Source organism: Pogoniulus pusillus, chromosome 3, assembly GCF_015220805.1.
Source record: "Pogoniulus pusillus isolate bPogPus1 chromosome 3, bPogPus1.pri, whole genome shotgun sequence".
In the NCBI taxonomy this organism is placed as follows: Eukaryota; Metazoa; Chordata; class Aves; order Piciformes; family Lybiidae; genus Pogoniulus; species Pogoniulus pusillus.
In genome coordinates this window covers 16,707,767-16,729,414 of record NC_087266.1, presented here as the reverse complement: position 1 = coordinate 16,729,414, position 21,648 = coordinate 16,707,767, and the positions used below count along the sequence as shown (strand labels likewise).

The 21,648-nt window shown below is 39.5% G+C and overlaps 2 protein-coding genes across 4 annotated transcripts in view; one reads left to right on the top strand and one right to left on the bottom strand.

The window, feature by feature from the left end:
- Positions 1 to 7,659, bottom strand: part of AASDHPPT (aminoadipate-semialdehyde dehydrogenase-phosphopantetheinyl transferase) — a 32,623-nt gene extending 24,964 nt beyond the window's left edge. For all 3 annotated transcript variants that reach the window (XR_010308392.1, XM_064170785.1, XM_064170798.1), the window contains exons 1-2: positions 7,315 to 7,659; positions 6,163 to 6,388 (exon numbers count right to left, since the gene is read on the bottom strand). Coding sequence is in view for 2 of the 3 variants with exons in the window: in XM_064170785.1 (XP_064026855.1) it covers positions 6,163 to 6,388; positions 7,315 to 7,458 (370 nt within the window). In the remaining variant the exon portion in view is untranslated. The remainder of the gene's footprint in view (positions 1 to 6,162; positions 6,389 to 7,314) is intronic.
- Positions 7,660 to 7,813: 154 nt separating this feature from the next.
- KBTBD3 (kelch repeat and BTB domain containing 3) lies at positions 7,814 to 21,551 on the top strand. The gene is made up of 3 exons (XM_064170769.1): positions 7,814 to 7,873; positions 16,506 to 16,753; positions 18,759 to 21,551. The coding sequence occupies exons 2-3, from the start codon at positions 16,530 to 16,532 to the stop codon at positions 20,377 to 20,379; spliced, it is 1,845 nt and encodes a 614-aa protein (XP_064026839.1). The 5' UTR covers positions 7,814 to 7,873; positions 16,506 to 16,529; the 3' UTR covers positions 20,380 to 21,551.
- Positions 21,552 to 21,648: the final 97 nt, after the last annotated feature.

Below are 21,648 nucleotides of genomic sequence, written 5' to 3'. Positions count from 1 at the left end.
TGGTGAAAGAGTCTTCTTCCTACTGGCTAGCCTGAAGTCCAGTATTTAGTTTCTTCACATGGGACCTAGCCTGATTCATGTATGACATAGCTCTGCTTTACAGATCCCTATCATCTTGATGAAATAGTGAGAGTAAGAACAGAAAAATTAGTTTAGCTTTGTTTTCTTTACTTTAAAGAAGCAGTTCCAATGACTGGGTGTTTGAACCTAACAGCCCACTTTCTTAAAAAAGCATTTCAGGAAGTATTTTTAGATCCAATTAATTATATGTAAAATTCACATGAAAAAAAAATATCCTTCTGCCTTTTCATCACCAAATCTAGCATAAACCTGAAAGAATAATGACAAAAAAATATTGCATGTTAAATATTTATTTCTGGAATTACATTGACATTGTAGACAATCCCAAGCACAAAAAACACAAATATAGGCTGGGCAGTGAGCGGCTGGAGAGCAGCCCTGAGGAGAGGGACCTGGGGGTGCTGGTGGGCGAGAAGCTCAACATGAGCCAGCAGTGAGCACTTGCAGCCCAGAGGGCCAACCAGATCCTGGGCTGCATCAGAAGTGTGGCCAGCAGGGCAAGGGACATGATTCTCCCCCTCTACTCCGCTCTGGTGAGACCCTACCTGGAGTACTGCATCCAGTTCTGGAGCCTCCATTACGAGGATGTGTATGTGCTGGAGAACAGAGCGTGTTCAGAGAAGGGCCACTGGGTTGATCAGAGGGCTGGAGCAGCTCTGCTATGAGGACAGACTGAAAGAGCTGGGGCTGTTCAGTCTGGAGAAGAGGAGGCTCCAAGGTGACCTTATTGTGGCCTCTCAGTATCTGAAAGGAGCCTATAGAAAAGCTGGGGAAGGACTTTTCAGGATATCAGGGAGTGACAGGACTGGGGGGAATGAAGCAAAGCTGGAAATGAGTAGGTACAGGCTGAACACGAGGAGGAAGTTGTTGAGCATGAGAGTGGTGAGAGGCTGGAATGGGTTTCCAAGGAAGGTGGTTGAGGCCCCATCCCTGCAGGTGTTTAAGGCCAGGATGCATGGGGCTCTGGCCAGCCTGATCTAGGGTAGGGTGTCTATGCCCATGGCAGGGGAGTTGGAACTAGATGATCCTCGTGGTCCATTCCAAGCCTGACTGCTTCTATGACATCCAGAGTAACTTTAATGCAATAGGTTAAGAAAGATTGCAGGTTGATTATGAAAGATGAAGAATAAATTTTTAATTTACCTTTGTAATTCCACTGAAGCTAAAAAAATGCATTACTGCAAAGAAATTCACTTGCACAGCAGGAAAACTCTTGAACCCAAGACATAAACATTTTTCAATTGCTCAAAGTAATCTTTACTAAGCCACAATAATTTCCTAAGTCTCTGAAAACATTCTGCTGCTCAGTTTAGGAGACTGGTAAATCAACATCAAACACACCACTTAAAACAAGCTGACACTTGTTACAAAATTTCTTGATCTTATGTTAAAAAAAAAAATCTAATACATTACAACAAGTAGGAGTTTTCCACAGGAGTTAACAGTATTGTGAGAATCCTTCCCCATTTCTTTTGTGAAAGGGTTAATTTCATATGCATTACCTCTCTTGACAAATAATGCCCTCAATTAATTCCATTAATAGGAAAACACACATTGTGCTATAAATGTAAGTAACTCAAATGCTCACCTTAAACCAATCATAAGAGAACTAAAGCAAAATAATTTATCTTGGTAACTTGTCAAAAATCAGTTAAGAGACTTGAAAGCTTGATTTAAACCTACAATGATAACCTGCCAGATAATTAAAAGGCAGCAACAACACACAATAGCTAAATAGGACACTTTACTTTTCTACCAGCTTTATGTTACTTAGTTCTGTATGTGACTACTAGAAAAAAGGTGAACTGCTGCATACCAGTGGAACTGTTCTAGAACTGCCTCTATTTCCACTGGTAAGAACTGCTTCTTGTGTGGCCTGCCTCACCTTCAAAGAAGGCTGTACCTTGAAGTGGTTTGATTATTCAGATTTTGATAATGCAGCGAAAGTACTATGGAAGAAGACAGCCTCCTATTGCTCAGAAGAGAAATAAAATCAGATAGCACAAATAAATAGGCGACACAAAATGCTTATGTGCACCAGGTCTCCTTGCTATGTTCTACCACACAGTTTATTAGTGTATCTCTCAAAAGTTGCAGCAACATAACACTCTTGTATATTTGCATGGCGTATCTAGTTCACTGGCCAAACAATAAAGGAATACAAGAACTAGAATGCTGGAGACCTCAATTAAGATTCTGTTGGGTAACATCACAAGATAAAGTACTTTGTATTTAAACAACTATTTGAAAACCAAACACACCTACTGTAATATAGTTTGTACACAGGGAACTCTTTGTCCTTGTCGCTATTTCAGGGAAAGAAATTTATAGTGGATTCACTCTCAGAAATATTAAGTACTCAGCAAATGCAGTGCAAGAGCACCACTCAGTGGAACTATTACATAAAACAATATTGGTAGAAGCCAAAATATCCATGGCACAGTAGTAAAACCAGTTCCAGATAATTTCTCAAGAAAACAAAATTAGGTGTAAAGACTACTACCTTTGGTAGTAGTCCTTACATTACAGTATTACAGATACTATAATTTAAAAGCCTATCCTCAATATTGCTTATTTGCTGGCTTACTTTTCCTACATGACTACTGAATTTTCATTACTACCTTATTTATTTTTCAAAAAATACAAATAATAATTAGAAAAAGAAGAGGAAGACATATGGCCATAAAACACCCCCTCCTTTGAATTTGGAACCAGAGATGTTTTCAATTTACTTCACTAACATTTCTGCAGTTACCTAACTTTGAAAACAACTGCATGATCAGGTGCTGACACATAACAGGTATTTCTTTATGCACAGTGACAAGAACTGAAATTCCTTTTTCTTTTTATCAAGACAGAAAAGATGCACACAAGTTGTTGACAGCTAAATTACTTCAGCATAAGCTATGCTAGCTAGCTATGGAAATTCAGGTATCAGAAAGGAAAGCCAGAAATTTTGTAATGGATTTTGTACTGCTCTATATACACTGTGAAGCTTGACACCACGAATTTAGATTGTAGGTAGAGTGATGTGTCTTAACAGACCCTTTTTCATTAATATATGCCTACATCTCTGACAAGGAAGAGGGATGAATACAAGACTCACGCCCAAAAATCCTAGCAGGATTGTTTCACCTTGGTTACCCAGATGCATAATTCTTCAGCACCACTTTATTACAAAAGCACCAACGGAATTCCATTACTTGGTCTTTGGAATCATGAACATCTCCAAAATAACCACCATTTGTGTCTCTATGGGCAACCCCTTTGAAGCCTGTTTCTGTTAGACCTCAAGGTGTTATTTAGTCTCATCCATATTCACAAATTAAAGCCACACATATGCTGAGTGCTGCAGTCCAGGGGAAAGTGGCAAAATGCTTTCTGGTGAGAGGTCATGACAGGTGCTATCAACAATTCTAGTGCACATTGGCAGGAGGAGCCTCTCACTACTGAAGCAGTTAACTGAATGCTGTATCTAAATTCTATTTTCAACTAACAAAATCAAGGAATTTGCTTTCATCACTGTTCCTGCATTTCTTCTGGGATTAAACTCCTGATACCAAATCATTCTGAATGTCAGTTTCATGGTGTTATTTGGAAATGCTAGGATAAGCAATCAAAAAGCTACACAACAGAAGCAGAATAGAAACCAAAATACAACCAATAGGAAGAACTCGAGTTAATTTCTTCCTAAATTTAGACTGCTAAAGAATAATTGTAACTGCAAGTAAGTGACAATATATACTGACAGCCTTTGATTGATCATCTCTTATCACAGCAGTGACTAGGGACACTAATTGAAGAATACACAAGAAAACCTTGAATTGTTTTGATGGTGCTTGTAGAATGAGCACCAGACCAACATTGATTAATCCACTATTTCAGAGAAATAAGAAAGTGAGGGGAATAAGAAAGTGAATAAATAAGCAAAAAACTTGAAGAGAAAGCAAGTGATGAAATGTTTTTAATGAAGGCAGATCATAGAATCAAACAGGTTGGAAGAGACCTCCAAGATCATCCAGTCCAACCTATCCTTTCCCATTAACTGGAAATTAACTAACAATATATTCCCTTACAAATATGAATATATTCTATTCCAGAATGTAGAAATAACAAAAATAGAGGTTTCTAAACCTAAATGTGAAAAGTAGATGTTTAATTTCATGACTGTTTCCTACTTTCAGAAGGAGAGTTTAACACATTTTATAAGACTTGTCAGCTTTAAAACATCAGCTGTATTTCCAGCTGTGCAAAATGCAAGCAAAGCATGCAAGACATCCCTATCTCCACATACAGCATCTATCAGCAACTTACAATTTTTCATTTCACAAAAAAAAAATAAAATTTAAACAGTGAAAATAAAAATATTCATGTATTTAATTGCTGAAATAGGAATGCTTCTTAAAATGACCAACTGTGGAGTAACACTAAAAGCTTAGTGTCTGTGCAGGGCGGATTTTCCTACACTGAGTCAGAAACTGGGGGGGGCAATACAGAATTACAGAGATGATCACAGCCCCATGGGAATACTAAAGAGTTTCTAACAGTACTGGGCCTGGGTGTTAATACTGGGGTTTTTTTTACACCAGCCTGTAGAGCACTGTGTTTTAGATGGATGGCTAAATGGTGTTGATGCTACACCAATATCAGCAGCGTCTGCACCACATCAAGGTCTTCTCTGTCTCTCACCTCTCCAAGAAATAGAACAAGGGTGTGCAAGACTTCAGGACGGCCTGCAGGCAGGGAAAGGTATGATAAAAGCATCAGCCTCAAGCTTACAGAAGTCGGTTCAGGGACTACCATGAGGATAGTGGAACACTGGAACAGGTTGCTGAGGAAGGAAGGTGAGGCCCCATCCACGGAGATGAATTCAAGGTGAGGCTTGACAGGGCTCTGAGCAGCCTATCTAGACTAACATGCTGCTGCTTCCTGCAGAGGGACGTGGGACAAGATGACCTTTGGACCTATGACCTCTATGAGCTCTACCCATGGGCCACAGGTCCTTTCATGAAACATATAACTGGTCTGGTGTGGGGTACTCCATAGACTAGAGTTCAGCTTCATGTGCTGACCACCATCATTAGAGTTATGGTCTACAACAGATGCAAGTGGGTCACTTTAGACTACAACAGTTTATGATCATCTTAGCTAAACATGCCAGTCTAAAAATGTGCATTTGTAATAATCATTACAAAGGTGTAAAGTAACCAGGAAGAAAGTTAGCCAAGCAGTGTTTGAGTCTTTACACATTATTTTATATCAGAAATGTGGATAAATTGAAGATTGTGAAGATGCATTTTCTAAGATCTTGGCTATTACTGTTATATCTGGTTAAAATGCTGAGGAACATTCACTACAATTCCAGCAATTCATACATTCCAGTATGTTTCTTCTTTAATCCAGCCACACACTGATGAACATTTGTGAACTACAGTTTGCTGCAATTCTTATTTGTAACTTCGGTCCTGAAGGTCACCAACACGGTCATGTTCGTGCAACATTTCATACAAATAAAGAGCCCAACAACTAAAGTTTTTATAGCTTAGGGTTTTACCAGGGACACCTCAGGTGTTCCCTCCTTATCATACCTTCTCACTAAGGATTATTGCACACTCATAGCGAATCTCTGATGTCACCTTGATACAGTACTTGCCAGATGCTGACACATACAGCATCCACGTTTAAAGGATGAGGGAGTAATGCTTATAGTCTACAAAGTTCTCACAAGGATGGATCCCTAGCTGAAAAGGTGCCTCTGACTCTACCTAGCAGGCAGCAAACCCTCAAAACACATAGCTGCAGACGCTAGTCCTGCCAATATCATAGTAGAATACATGACCTCATTTTTTCCAGGGTTCTGCCTTTCTAAGCTGGAAAAATATTCATTCATGGCAAAAGAGCAAACTCAAAATAAACAATGAGAAATGCAGTTAATGATAAAAAAAGCAAATACACGATACATTCACATACTATCTCCTAATTACACTAAAGTTCTAGGGCATAGATTGGTTGTTTGGAAAACATTAAAACATTCAGCACTTAGACACCACACAATCTGCTTTGGTCATCATAATGCATTACCTGGTAAATTAGTCTTCATAATATCAATGCCAACTTGAAGCTCAGGTTCAGCTGCAAGAACTGCATAATCTCCTTGATGAGAGACATTGAAGTTGTAATTAGGACAGATATTGACTATGTCATTTGCCAGAAAAGGTTTTCCTTTGGGTGTCCTTTGTAAGTGTATCTCGTTCCAAGGTATGCACAACTTTTCTGCAATTAATTTCCGCATCAGCAGGCGGCCAGCCTATGAAATGAAACGGAAGTGATGCACACATTGTTATTATGAGATGTCTAAGATACCCGTGGTTGCTAGCACTTGCCTAAAAAAGGTGGCTTTATTGTTGCCAATATAAAACAAAAGCATGTACTAGTCAAACCTCTTTTACAGAAGCCTATGTCATGTTTGTTATCACTATCAGCATGTAACCACCACCAAATAAAAAGCAGTTCCAGCCTAGAACCACATAAAATAGTTCTTTCTCTACCTTACTCACTTAACACACTTTATTGTGGAAATATTTTTTACATCATACTGAGCAGTAAAGTTTTCTGAAGAGCTGTACTTCATTCAGTCACTTATTGAATGAAATACTTCACAGCCAAAAAGATGAGTAATTTCTTACCAAGTCTGTTATTACTGCCACAGTATTATGCGACATTTAAAACCAGAGTGACATAAAAAAGCTTTGTTTTCTTGCACCTTACTGTCTTCATGTACAGTCCCCTAATGTAAACTGATTTTGTCTCCAAAACTGACATCACAACATAACACTTGCGACATCTTTCAGGGCCAACACTGGCAGCAGACTGCCTAAGTCCCTTTTTCTTCCTAAGCGAAAATGTAAGTAGAGCTGGCAGCGAGCGCTCTGCAATGCGTGCTTCCCTTCTCGTGTCCGTGCGGAGCGGATTTTCCTACAGTCAGAAACTTGGGGGCAATACAAAATTAGAGAGACGACCGCGGCCCCAGGGGAAACAACGTGTCCCGGGTCCGCAAGTGGCGCCAGAGGCCTCCACCCCGTGGAGAGGCCAAGCCTCTCCGGCAACGCCTACACTCGTCCGCAGCAACGGGGAAGGGGACGGAGCGCTCCAGGCAAGCCGGTCATTTGAGTCCCTCTAGGCTCTGAGGAGGGCAAGCCTCCGCTGCCGTGCCCGCCCCCCGTCAGCATGTACCAGGGCAGCTTTGGCATCGCGGGCAAAAACAAAACGGCCGATGCGTTCCTTCTCCTCGGGCTGCACCAGCCGCGCCGCCAGCAGCCACTCTTGGCGGCAGGGGCGCCACGCAGCGTACGGAAAGGCCCAGCGTACGCTCCCCATAAATGCCACGACACGCTGCAGAGCTCCCACGCGTCCGCGACCTCCGCCCTACCGCAACCGAGCAGCCCAACCCGTGCGTGCGCCTATTGGTGAGCGGGAGGGAAAGATGCGCCGCCGAGGCACGACAACCAATCCGGTATCAGAATGCCCTTTGAGTGACACAGGAATGAGCCAGGCAGTGACTTATCAGGGGAAAGGCGGTGCCTGCGGCTGAGTTACACCCGAGGTGCCGTCAGATTGCTTGCAAGAAGCACCCGCTCGGGAGTATGGGCGGGCTTTCGTCTGGATTGACGGCCACGGAAACCACTGAGAGTGCAAAAAGTGGGAGAATGACACCGGAAGCAGCCAATGTACTGGCGCTCTTGCTGCAGAGGGTGGGCCAGACTGGTCGGTGAGCTGCTGGTGTTGGTTGCAGGTGGGTGCGCGCTGTTCGGAGGGAGCGCTAAGGTGGGGAGTAGCTTTTCGTTGGTTGCGGAGAGGCAGCAGCGCTGGAGACTGCCACATCCCGCGGCCGAGCCCCGCGGTCGCACTGTGAGAAAAGGGGAAGGCCCTTAACCCTGTCCTACTGGTCCTCTCGGAATTAGTCCTCCCTTAGAATGAACGGAGCCGCCACACGGCGCATGCGCGGGCAACCTGGGCATGCTCAGTAGCGGTGCTGCTGGCGCTGCCCTCCCTCTGGCGGGCGGGGCAAAGGGTGGGCGCCGGCGGTTTTGAGGCTGGTGCAGGCAGCGGTGGCGGCTAGCCCTGGGATTTTAGTGCTTTGGTGAGATGAGAGGTGGATAATAGTTATAGCAATGGCAAAAGGAATTTCCCTGTAACTTCGGTCTGCTTTCAGCTTTGTGTGAGACAGGACCGCGTTTAGCCGGTTTGGAACAGTGTCCGTTGGGTATTTTCGTTATCAGTTAGCAGCAGGTGATAACTTCAGTCCCCCCGGCACCGTCGTTGCCATTAGTACATCCATGCTCCAGAAGAGCCGTCGCGCTCTCCGGTGGAGCTTACACACGCCGTTAGCTGCAGCAGCAGCGAGGGCGTCCCCTGTGCCTTCTCTGGGCTTGCTGCTGTCTACTGACTAGAAAAGCGGAGATCTACTGACTAGAAAAGCGGAGATCTACTGACTAGAAAAGCGGAGACAGTTGTTCACACATCAGATGCAAATACCGCCTCACCCTAGCCTGTAAAGACTATGTCCAAACATAAGCTTTTTACGGCCTGTGCTCACTTTTCATAAGGACTGTGAAGGATGTCAGGGCTGGGTTCCCGTCTACCCTCAGTTACAGGCCATCTGTTCACCCTCCGGTTTCAGAGTTGGGCCGTGGCTAAAAATACAGGGTCTGTTTGAAAAATACAGTACTTTTCTATTGCTTATCTTTAGAAATGTTTGCTTTGGCTTTTGTATATTTGCCATGTACAAATAATGCAAAAATAGTGAAAAAATACTTCCAGTATTTCTTAAAACCTTTCTTTTTTTCTTTTCTTTTTTTTTTTTTGGATGGGGGGGGGAGTTGTTTTGGTTTGGGGTTTGGTTGGTTGTTGGTTTGCATTCCCAGCACCCTGCTAACGTGAAAAAGTACTGTTTCTACACGGACTGGATGAACTGCTGGTGTCCTTCCTAAGTCTCAGTTATAGCTGAACACAGGTCTTTGAAAAATGTGTTAAAATGCAGAAGTAACATTGTGAAAAAAGAGACAAAGTTAACTGACAGCAGCATAGGGTTTCATGTTGTAAAACAAAAAACCCAACCAAACAAATGAAACCACAAACAAATAAAAAAACTCACCAACACAAAAAAAAACAACCAGGAAAATGCCATTCACCAATATCACATGCATTGTATTCTGCACACTTTGAAGAGGAAATTGTGGCCATATCAATACTTAGTTACTGATATGTGAGAATACTTTATAATGGAATTTGGATTTCAACTAATTCCAACAAACCTCAGCTTTGATTAATAGGTTTGACTTGTCTGTGCTTTCTACATAGGTGTAAACATGTAGCACTTTCTTTCACTAGTAGATTTATTGATTTATTTTTTTTAATCATGGGTAAGCACAAACTGATTCAAGATGCATATATTAATATATATTAATATAGTCAATGTAAATCTTTGCTCTGAGGAGACTACACCTGGAATACTGTGTCCAGTTTTAGGCTCCCCAGTTCAAGAGAGACAGGAACCTGCTGGAAAGAGCCCAGCAGAGAGCCCCGAGGATGACTGGAGGACTTGAGCATCTCCCCTACGAAGACAGACTGAGAAACCTGAGGCTGTTCAGTCTGGAGAAGACGTAGAGAGGATTTTTATCAATGTATACAAATATCTGAGGGATGGATGTCAAGTGGATGGGGCCAATCAATTTTCAGTAGTCAGCAGCCATAAGAAAAAGAGCAATGGCTACAAAATGGAATATAGAAGGTTTCACCTCAACATGAGGAGAAAGTTATTTACAGTGAGGGTGACAGAGCACTGGAACAGGCTGCTCAGAGAGGTTGTGAAGTCTCCTCTGGAGACTTTCAAAATCTGCCTGGATGCATTCCTGAGTGAACTACCCTAGAGAGGATCCTGCCTTGGCAGGGAGGTTGGACTTGATAGTCTCTGGAGATCCCTTCCAACCTCTAAAGTTCTGTGATTTTTTTTAGATTAGTAAAACATGCTATGACAATAATCTATGCTAAATAATTATATAAATATACTTAATATTGCATGTATATTTTGAAAAGAAAAGGAAAAAGGTATTTTAATCACAAACAGAAAGGACAGACTGCAGAACTTGGTAAAAGCAGGAAATCCTGTTTTGCAGTTGGTACTGGTTTTGACACAATTGGAAGTACAGTGTGGCATTTTACTCTAATTTTCTTCTTTTTTTTTTCTGAAAAGGGAAATTGCATTTTTTTTAAATTTGTAGCTAAGAAAATCACTTCCAAAGGTGCTTGGTGAACTTGGGAAATTTATGATAAAATCCAGTCAGTTTGAGTTCTTCCGAGTGGTTATTTTCTTTGGTGGATTCACGTGTTTGTGAGAGGATATGCTATTAAAGATCACTGCTTAGAAGAGAGGTAATCTTCCACTTTTGAATTGTCTCTAGGAATCAGTGCAATTTCACTGCTTCTTACTGGGACTATGCTGTTGTTTTTTTTCTGCACTTTTTTTTTGGTTGTTCTTGTTTGAGTTTTTTTATTATTGTTGTTGTCTTTTTTTTTTTTCAGTTATAGAATCATAGAATCAACAGGTTGAAGAGACCTCCAAGATCACCCAGTCCAACTCAAAGCTCTAAAGCCTGTGTCACCTTTCCTTCTTAGAATATTGCCTCAACGTGACTTATTAATAAATGCCACTTTTCTGGATTAAATGTCTCAGAATGTCAGATATATATTTTTATTGTCTAAAAATGATAGGCTGAATATTAATTTTCTTTAAAGTTCAGTTATTTATTAAAAAGCTGCGAGACTCAGTTGCACTGAAGTATCCAGACAGGAACATGGAATTCTGAGACTGTCAAATATTGAAAACAGACAGTAAATGACAGTAAAAAAAATAATACAATGTACAAGTACAGAACTTATGTACTTATCATTTATAAATTGAATTTCAATCTGCTCTTGTCATTTTTAGTCAGCAGTGTCACCAAATCCTTCAGATACCTGTTCCACTAATACTTATCTTGATTTAGTATTAACTTGGGTGCTGTTAAATTAGCTGTCTAGTGGGGAGTGATGTCTTTAAAAATTGTTAGCAAAGTACTAATTGCTGTATAGTAAGACACACTATCCAAGTTGAGAAAAGTTTAAATGACAAAGCTAACATTCTCTCCAAGAAAAAGATGTTTCTTAGAAGATATCTGTGGAGAAGCATAAAGAATTGATCGGTTTGGAGTTTTTTAATTGATGAGAGTGCTGTAGCACAGCTGTATTGTGCTTTGAGATATACCAGATAGTTTTACAACTGTATGTACAATAATACATACAAATAAAGTTTGAGTTTAGACTGGTTTTGCCAGCTGTATCTGTAGAAGACACAATATTATTTGTGCTGTCTGAGTGTGTTCATGCCTTACATATGGTTGGTGTCCCTTGTGCTGGGAACAGTCTTGGGCTTCAGGTGCATTACAAAGGGTCAGGCATGTTTATGCACAATACATGTATGCTCAATATTTTCATAAAACAACATCCCCGTGGTTATTACAGCCAGATATTTGTATATATAAATTTTTCTTCCTATTATAAATAGATCAAAGCAGTTTGGTGTAAACCTTCCCCAATATCATTCAGTACCCTGTGTCCTCATCTAGGTGTTGCAGCTCCATTCTTGTTACACAGGCCCTTTACTTGCCTTGTTTAATGAACTTTCCTCTGTTACTCACTTTTTATGACACATCTTACACCATTCTTAACTTCATTGGCACATTTAAATTTCTGTAATAATTTTAGCATTCAGTCACAGCATCTAAGGCAATTTTGTCTGGTTTAGCAAAATCTTTTCAGTATGTTTATGAATATAGGTGCTTCTAATAGGGCTAATGTGTGTATATGTCATATTTTGACTATGGGCTTATCAAACTTCTCAGTGTAGTTACCTGGAATCTGAGTCAATGAGCTCGCTCTGTTCTAGGCTGCTCCATTCCTTATCATTTTGGGAAAAGGGACAAAAGGGACAGTGTTAAGACAGAGGAATCTTGTGAGCCATAGAACTAATGAGCACTAGACTCCTATCAGTGGGCTTTATAGAATCATAGAATGGTTTGGGTTGGAAGTGACCTCCAAAAGTCATCTAGTCTAACCCCCTCTGCAGGGATCAGAGGCATCCTTCATTGGATCAGGTTGCTCAAAGCCTTGTCAAGCCTGACGACCTTGAATATCTCCAGGGTTGGGGCTTCAACTACTTCCCTGGGCAACCTTCAGTGTTCCAGCACCCTCAAAGTAAAGAACTTGTTCCTAACATCCAATCTAAATCTACTTTTCTCTAGTTTGAAGACATTGCCCTTCATCTTATCACTACAGGCCTTTATAAACAGTCCCTCTCCATTCTTCTTGTAGGCCCCCTTCAGGTGCTGAAAGGCTGCTATTAAGGTGTCCCTTCTCCAGGCTGAACAACCCCAGTGCCCTCAGCCTCTTTGGAACAGAGGTGTTCCAACCCCTTGTTCACCTTCATGGCCCTCCTCTGGATTCACAGTACCACAGTATCACCAAGGTTGGAAGAGACCTCATAGATCATCAAGTCCAACCCTTTACCACAGAGCTCAAGGCTAGACCATGGCACCAAGTGCCACGTCCAATCTTGCCTTGAACAGCTCCAGGGACAGCAACTCCACTACTTCCGCAGGCAGCCCATTCCAGTTCACCTGCTAGCTGCTTTGTGTCTAGTCATAGGCAAGCCAGTCCTTAACTGTCAGATGTGCAGAATGCCTTGCCCCTCAACTGAACATCTGTACAGATGGCTTTGAGAGGTACTTACATCTTCCTAAGCATGTATTATGTGGAGTTAACCTTAATAAGTCTGTATCAAATTAAACAGGAATGGCCAATGAGCCACTTGTGCAATGTGACTTAATGCAGAAAAACAGAGCAACTGTTAAAGGGTGTTTGGGTTTGGAGGGTTTTGCTTTGGTTTTGGTGGGGTTTTGTTTTGTTTATAAAACAAGGCTAATAGCTAACCAGGCATTTGTCAGTATAAATGTAAAGGTTCGATATGTGAGCAGAGAAGTTTTGTCAAGTGGTAGGTAGTTTGAATTTGGTTGCAGTGGAGAACACATTTGATCTTACCACAGGCAATACCCAGTCATGTATGCCAATACCTGGGGTCTGATGAGTTGTGTTACAGAAGATGCTGGAAAACTGGTTGTGTGACAAGTACCTGGTGAGTCAGATGATGGAAGAGGGCTTGAGTGGATAGCCTTTGCCTGCCATGATAAGTTTAATGGCACACAGCCATATTTTAAAAACAGAGGTAGGAGAACTCTAATGAACCATCAGATGGGGTTTGGCTCTTTGGTAATCAGCATAAAGACAGACTTCATAGTTGGAATCCTGTGGAGGTAAATGGAGCAAATACATGGAGGCTTGATGTCTAGCGTTCTTGAACTCTAGACCCACATAACATGTCCTCACCACCTATATTTCCTATCATTTTATCAGTTACTTGATCAAATATTTATAAATGTAACTATTTATTAATTCATATGGCTGTGTAGAATAATGCATGAAATAATTGTAAATGCTAACTGGCCTTGTTTAACATACAGAGTTTTAGCTGACTTGTTAATTTGGAGGGCTCTAAAATCATCAACAAATCCAGCGAAGTGGTAAATTAGTACCAAAATTACCAAATAAAGCAGAAATTGGCTCCAAGGGAGATAAGAATTAGAATTTTACAATATTTACTTTTCTAATGGAATGCAGGGTGAAGTAGAGTAAGCCATAATACAGTATTCATTAGTATTTTCTTTAATGATGAACAAAAACATTAGAGGTACACTGCTGAAATGTGCTTTTAATGAAAAATAAGGAGACACAGATCAGGATGCACTGGATGACCTGCAAATTGCAGCAGTGAGACACTGATGAGATCTTAACTGTAATGCTGTACAACAAGTCTTATATCAGTGAAAGAAGTAAGAGATCAGATAGGAGTGGATGAAGAGAAAACTGCAAGAAATAGTAAAGGAAACAGAAAATCAGTCTTAGAAATGGACCTTGGATAGTTTGCAAGTTGTTCATTCTAATAAATTGAAAGATATCCAAATACCAACACTCTTGATAACTGTAAGAGTGAATAAATACAAATTATATCAAATGACAGTTCTGACAGAAGAATAAATATATGTATCCATTAATACATTGACTTGTAATTACAAAAGGATTTGCAGTCTCAGTACCAATATACTGGGATAGTCTTTCTGTGGAAATAGTGGTGGTAAAACTCTGAAATGCAGAGTGGTTTTCAGAACATGATTATATGATGTCTCCCTAAAATAGCAGAGACTGGCTTGATGATGTTTGATGTTTCTGTGTTAATTATACAAAAATTAATATTAGTGAAATTAGTAGTTTCACCTGCAGAAAGCAAGTTGTAGGTCAGAGCTTGCTATAGAAACTACATGTAAAAAGCCGTCTGCTATTTATCATTGGGTCCAGAATTTTGTGAAAAGGTTTACATTTCCTTTAAAAGAAGTGTAACTTTACATGATGCCAAATAAACCTTGAAATTCACTTAGTTTTGAAAAAGTTTCATTCAAATGTGGGAAACTGATTCTACTGAAACAACTCTGCTTTTGAAGATTCAGTGTTTGAAGGAATAGGCTTTTAAATTCACAAGAAAAGGGTATTCTAGAGAATTCAAGCATATAAAAGAACTTTTATCACAGTATCACAGTATCGTCAGGGTTGGAAAAGACCTCACAGATCATCAAGTCCAACCCTTTACCACAGAGCTCAAGGCTAGACCATGGCACCAAGTGCCATGTCCAACCTTGCCTTGAACAGCCCCAGGATTTTATGATTTATGGAAGTCAGGGATTATGAGGCCATACATTATCAGAACAAATGGTGGTCTTGTTCTTCTGTATTTTCTTAGTTCCTCAGGCTTAGAGTGAAAAGAGTGAATACGTGAAATTGTCTGGCCACGGGAAGGAGAAGATGCCTGCTCCAAGGGTGCCAGTGATAGCAACAAGATCAGTGGATCTCTTCTATTCCAGGAGACATGGAGGTCTATTTGTGGTTGGAGCTACCTGACTAGATAAAGTATAGATCAGTCTACTGTGAAAATACGTCTCATGAAGAAGACTGCCTGATGGCTTAGTTTGCTCTGAATGTATCATGCAATAAGCCTTTTCATGAAATTAAAACCCAACCCCAGTGTTTTTCTGGTTTCTGTATTTGCCTTGGAATTTGTCACTCCCTTCTTTGTCAATTCAGGTGGGCCACTATCTATTGCTAATTTTAATTGCAATTGTGGAAGCAAAAGCCTGCAATAGAAAATACCTAGAATGTTTTCTTAACCTTTAAAATAGGCAAGCTTGACCCAAATTTGCAGTAAGGGCAGTTTATGCATCTGTAGCAGTATAAATAGCTCTTTACATAGGTGTAAACAAAATGCACTCATATTTAAAGTTTCTTTATGCTGGCAAAATGGAGTAAAATATATTTATCATAGAAAAATTGCAGAAGCCAAGTTACTGTACAAATGATGCACTTCAGTACAGGGACTTTCACCAGAAAAACTTGACTGCTGGAAGGGATATTGCACTGTCTTAAATTTAAATAGGTTCTGAAGCCAGTTAATTTTTGCCACTGTAAATGGATCTCATAGTGTGCATCACAGGTTGAAAGCTTCCTAGCAAGATTAGATGTACAAGGTGAAATCAGTATCAACTGTCTAAACACTTGAAGCTGCACTGTTACCAATCTCTGTCTAAATGACCCAATTTGGTAAGCCATAGAAATCCTGTGATTAGGAAAGGCTGTTGGTGTTTGTAGTCTGTTATTTTACTCCAGAGTGCCTAATGGTGGTTGACTTAGAACATAGTCTGGTAGCCTGGATCTCTCTTCTGCTGTAAGCTCTAGAAAGACTGTTTGTCTGCTTTGGGTTTGGAGCTTGATAGTATACAGATGAGCCTTTTGGAATCTAAAAATACGTAACAAAGTTTTTCTTCTCCATCTTTATCTTGCATGCAGTTACAGAATTTGGGGGGGGGGTTGAGGGTAAGCCTAGGACTATTTTTTCTCTTAAATGGCCACTAACATTTTAACACCCTCTTTGGTGTGCTTTCTGTGGACTTTATTGAAAAAAATCCTACAGGTGGTTCTATTTGTAGAGTTGTTCTGTCATGTATAGCAAATATTTGACTTTTCAGAATACACTATGCGTATATGTTTTGCAAAGTACAAGTGTTATTATCAAATTCAGTGTACAACACAAACACACAAATTTGTAACTGCATAGACTTTAAACTGGCTGGGATTTTTTGTTTGTTTTGTGGTATATTCTGGTTTGGGGGGTTGGTGTTGTTTTTAAATAGTAAAACTAGAATCAATGACTTATTTTTCCTTTTCAGTTTCAGGAATAGTTTGAAGAAACTATGGCAAATCAACGGGATTACATTAGCAGGCCTATTTGCAATGGAATTTCTGTTCCTGAAAATAAAATTAATTCATTAGTGGCTGAAGGTCATGGACAACAAATTCTAAAAGTACTACAAAAGTTCAGAGAACAAAATATATTTTTTGACTTTAAAATTCTTGTGAAAGATGAAATATTTCCGTGTCATCGTTGTGTGCTGGCAGCGTGCAGTGATTTTTTCAGGTAAACCTAATTTTGGCATGAGTTTCCAGGAAATTAATTTTAAGTTCTCTCTGGGATGGAGGGAGGGAATATAATTACAAAAAATAAAAGATAACAAACAACTTATGTCTGCAGAGTTTTGAGCAAAGCAAATGTCATGTTAAAGATTGAAAAAAGAACCAAACCAAAACTACGCTGTTAGATGTCTAACCATACCCCAGATCTATGTTTGTTCTTCCAAACTGATATGAGGACTTTATGAATTAGAGATTCAGACAGTATACTGTACTCTGAAATACAAATGTCAAACTGTAAGTGCATGGTTCTGCAGTTAGGTAGAATTGAGAGAAGTTTGGTATCTTTAAGACTTACTTGTTGCTTGTCACCATACTTGAAGGTCCATAGGGGATTATTTGACTTTATATGGAAGTCTGTGAGCTTTGACACATTCATGTTGGGAAACATAACAAGCACTGACCAGCTGTGGATGAATTGCATGCTTTTGGAATGGTGCTGGATTTTGTCTAAAATCTTTGTCAGTACAGTCTTCAGAGATATTCAGACATATTTTTTTCTGAGCTACAAATTTCAGCCTTTCAGTATGAAGTGGATCTGTGATCTTCCTTCTGGGCCTCAGTGCTATGCATTCTTACAGGACAGATAGACCATTCTTGTAGGATATTTATGGAGAATCTTGTCAGTCTTTTAATTAGTAAGGCTCAAACTTGCAGTTTCATGCTGGAAGTCTGTTTCCAAATAAACACACATTCAGACCTATTTTGGCCTATTTAGGCCTACCACGACAGGAAAGGAAAAAAAAAATCTTCATTTAGTATGCAAAAATTGCTTTGAGACATGAATGTTGTACTGTAATTTTATGTTCTTGTTCAGGAGGTCAGACAAGTTCCTGCTTTACCTGATGTTCACTTCCCAAAGAGCGTGCTGTACACAGTGTTTTTTCTTTTTCTCTTTGGCTTCATGAAAGTATGGAATTTTCACACACTATACAGATAGTAACTGGGTAGCTGAACTATCATATTATACTATTCTTTAAATAGGAATTATCTGTGATACATTAATAATCCAGGATATATATTTGATGATTTATCTAAATCTTTTGCCACTGTCACCTTTTGTCAAATTTAGAAGCTGTTGCTATCACAGCCTGATGTTTGGGCTCTTTAAGGGTAGGGCAGGTGATGTTACAGCACTGTTCTGTTGCCAGCATTTCCCAGTTTGAAAAGCTTTAATTATTTTGTCTTGCCATATTAGACTGTGCAAAGGCATTTAGTAATAGTCAAAGTTGCAGTCGAATTTACACAACTCTAGTGATCAAGTTTGTTCCATAATTCCAACCATCATCTTTGTATTGTCACGATGTACCTTCTGCACAAGTTTCTTTGTGACATATAATCCTACATCAAAACTTCCTTTTCCCCCACTGACATCTGCCTGCAACTACACATCTTTCTGTCAATTCTAAGGCAAAAATTACGCTTCCTCATGTTTTTTCTCCCATTTCTAGCTTACTTTTATTAGTGGAGAATGTACCTATCATCCATCCTGCCATTTGCTCAGCCTGCAATCTAGAAGGGCTTTTTTGTTTAAATCTATTCATCCATGGTACATGACCTAAATTCTGCAGGTTTTTTACTAAATATTTTTTTTTAACAGCTTTCCTTTCTCAAGCTGTTGAAACTGATGCTGTTTTGAACAATTTCACGTATTGTCTCATATTGAGAGCTATAGAATTCATCACTCTCTGTGAAAATGCATACATAGCACAGGTGCTGTTATCATTTTTGTGAGCCGTGACTTTGAATGTGTTCTTATCACCACTCCCTTTTTCTTCAACCACATGAAGCAAACGCATTGTTCTTACTTGTGAGAACCCTCCACATTTCAGACTTATACAGCCTGCCCACAGTATTGTATGCCCAAATTACCACCTTCCTCTCACATCAGTGTTCTCTGCTGTTTGCTAGATCTTTAAATTGTGTGTATATCTTCTATATTTTATTCACAGAGCCATGTTTGAAGTTAATATGAAAGAACGAGATGATGGCAATGTTACTATTAGTAATCTGTCACCCAAAGCAGTGAAAGCTTTCCTCGATTATGCCTACACAGGAAAAACAGAGATAACAAACGATAATGTGGAAATGCTCTTCCAACTGTCATCTTTTCTTCAAGTTTCACTCCTTTCCAAAGCTTGCAGTGACTTTCTAATAAAAAGTATTGATCTTGTGAATTGCTTACAGTTGCTTTCTCTGTCAGAAAGCTACGGGTCTGTCCGCTTATTTGATCATGCGCTAGATTTTGTACAGCATCACTTTTCCCTGCTGCTCAGATCAAGCGATTTTTTGGAGATGAATTTTGAGATACTACAAAAATGTCTTGAGTCTGATGAACTAAATGTCCCTGAGGAAGAAGCAGTGTTGAAAGCTGTCCTTAATTGGACGAAACACAGTTTAGAAACGCGACAGAAATACCTGCCCAATTTGATGAAAAAAGTGAGACTGCACCAGTTACCTGAGAAGACTTTGCAGGACTTCCTGCATTCTGAAGAACACTTGCTTAAGAGTGCTAATTGCTCCATAATAATCAATGATGCAGTCAAGAGCGTGCAGAACTTTAGTGGACTGTTTCCAGATGCACGTCCTTCAACAACAGAAAAATATATATTTGTCCATAAAACTGATGAAGATGGAGAAAACAGACATACATTCTGCTACAACATCAAAACAGATACGTGGAAAGAACTACCACATACACACATGATTGATCTTCCAGGATCAAGTTTATCAAGCTATGGAGAAAAAATATTTATAACTGGAGGATGTAAAGGGAATTGCTATAGAACTGTCAGGCTTCATATTGCCGAACCATTTCATGATGCCACTGACCAAACCTGGTGCTACTGTCCAGTGAGCAATGAATTTTCCATAGTATCAGCTATGAAGAAACCAAGGACAATGCACACGTCTGTTGTAACCTTAAACCAGCTGTTTGTAATAGGTGGAAAGACCAGAGGAGCTCAAGAAACCCGAAGTCTTCTGGACGTAGAATCCTACAATCCTCTTTCCAAAGACTGGAAATCTGTAAGTCAATTACCAAGAGGTATCTACTATCCAGAAGCAAGTGCATGTCAGAATATAATTTATGTCCTTGGCTCAGAAGTAGAGATTACTGATGCCTTTAATCCATCTCTTGACTGTTTCTTTAAGTATAATGCTATGACTGATCAGTGGTCTGAGCTTGTAGCAGAATTTGGGCAATTTTTCCATGCAACTCTAATCAAAGCTGTTCCAGTAAACTGTACATTGTACATATGTGATCTCTCCACCTACAAGGTCTACAGTTTCTGCCCAGAAACCTGTGTTTGGAAAGGAGAAGGATCTTTTGAATGTGCTGGCTTTAATGCAGGGGCAGTTGGCACAGAAGACAAAATTTATATATTGGGTGGTGATTATGCTCCAGAAGAAATCACAGATGAAGTTCAAGTCTACCACAGCAGTAGGTCCGAGTGGGAAGAAGTTTCACCAATGCCAAAAGCCTTAACTGAGTTTTACTGTCAGGTCATTCAGTTTAATAAATACAGGGACCCCTGGTCATCTGTACTGACAATTTGCTCTGGAGAATTCTGAAACTCCTGAATTGAAAGAATCTATTCAAATGCACAACTTTTAGAACAGATTTGTGGGTATTAATTTATAGATGGAAAAGTATGTACTGTTTTCTTTAAGTCTTCAGTTTAAATTGTATGCTAAAGAACTGCTTTTGGAAGAGTCCATTACATTGTCATTCATGCTAGCCACTATAGAAAGTATCACTTAATTTTATATGCAAGTCTTACCTGTAATTCTCTGACTAGTCTGCAAAATTATATCACTTTTCAAAAAACAGTTAGCAGTGAGGAATTCATTGTGTAATATGTGCCATTGTTTCTCTAACAGTCACAGTTGTCCCAGTAGGTAAGTTTCTGAGTGAGAAAACTGACTGTGATACTGTTTTCTGTACGTAACTGAAGTTTAAAAGAAATCTATGTTAGTGTTGTTTTATTTAGGCTTTTTATATTCATAAACCTGTAAGAGGAATTCATTGTCAGCTTTATCTTATTCAACCTTAGCAAGGATAACAGCCAAAGTGACCTTTGCAGCATTAAACCCAGGTATCTAACTTGAAGAGACTGGTAATTCCTATCATCTTACTTCAGCTCTTCAGTTTTACCAGATTTTCTCCATCCTTGTGCCTTAGTAGTAGCTGTACTTTCTGTTTTCATCCCATTAAGTGTGGCAACTTTGATAATGTTTTGCAGTGGGCAAAATTTCTACAGGGTGGTATCTTTCATGTGGTATTCATGTGGTATCTTTGATTCAGTTATGTTAACTAAAGAAAAAAGCACTTCAGGATGTTTTCTAACAGAAGTCTTCCATCTCTGAAGTCTCCAGTGCTACCTACTACGCAGCCACTAGGTTGCTTACAGCAGCAAGTTGTAAAATAATCATTAGTAATTTCTTTTGTTAACTACAGGAAATGTTCACATCTCATCATACCTCAAATACAAAGTTGCAAAAATAAATCCCCACGTTTAAAGTCAAAGTAAATACTATTTTCTGAGGTGAAATAATTCCTTTTTATAACTTCTGTAGTAGTTTAAATGAGTTAAAAGACATTAACTTGTACTTTATGGTAATTTTAAGTGATAAGATATTACATGGTGAATGCTACACAATATACTGCTTGGCAAACTTTCAGTAGTCATCTATTATAATGTTAAAATTGTAATGGATTTGCAGTATTAATATTAGACTAGGCATAAATCTGATCTTCATGCATACAAAGTAGGACCTGTGTGTGACAGAAGGACAGTGAAACCATTTAGGTTTCATAAATTCATTTGCAATCTTGCACAG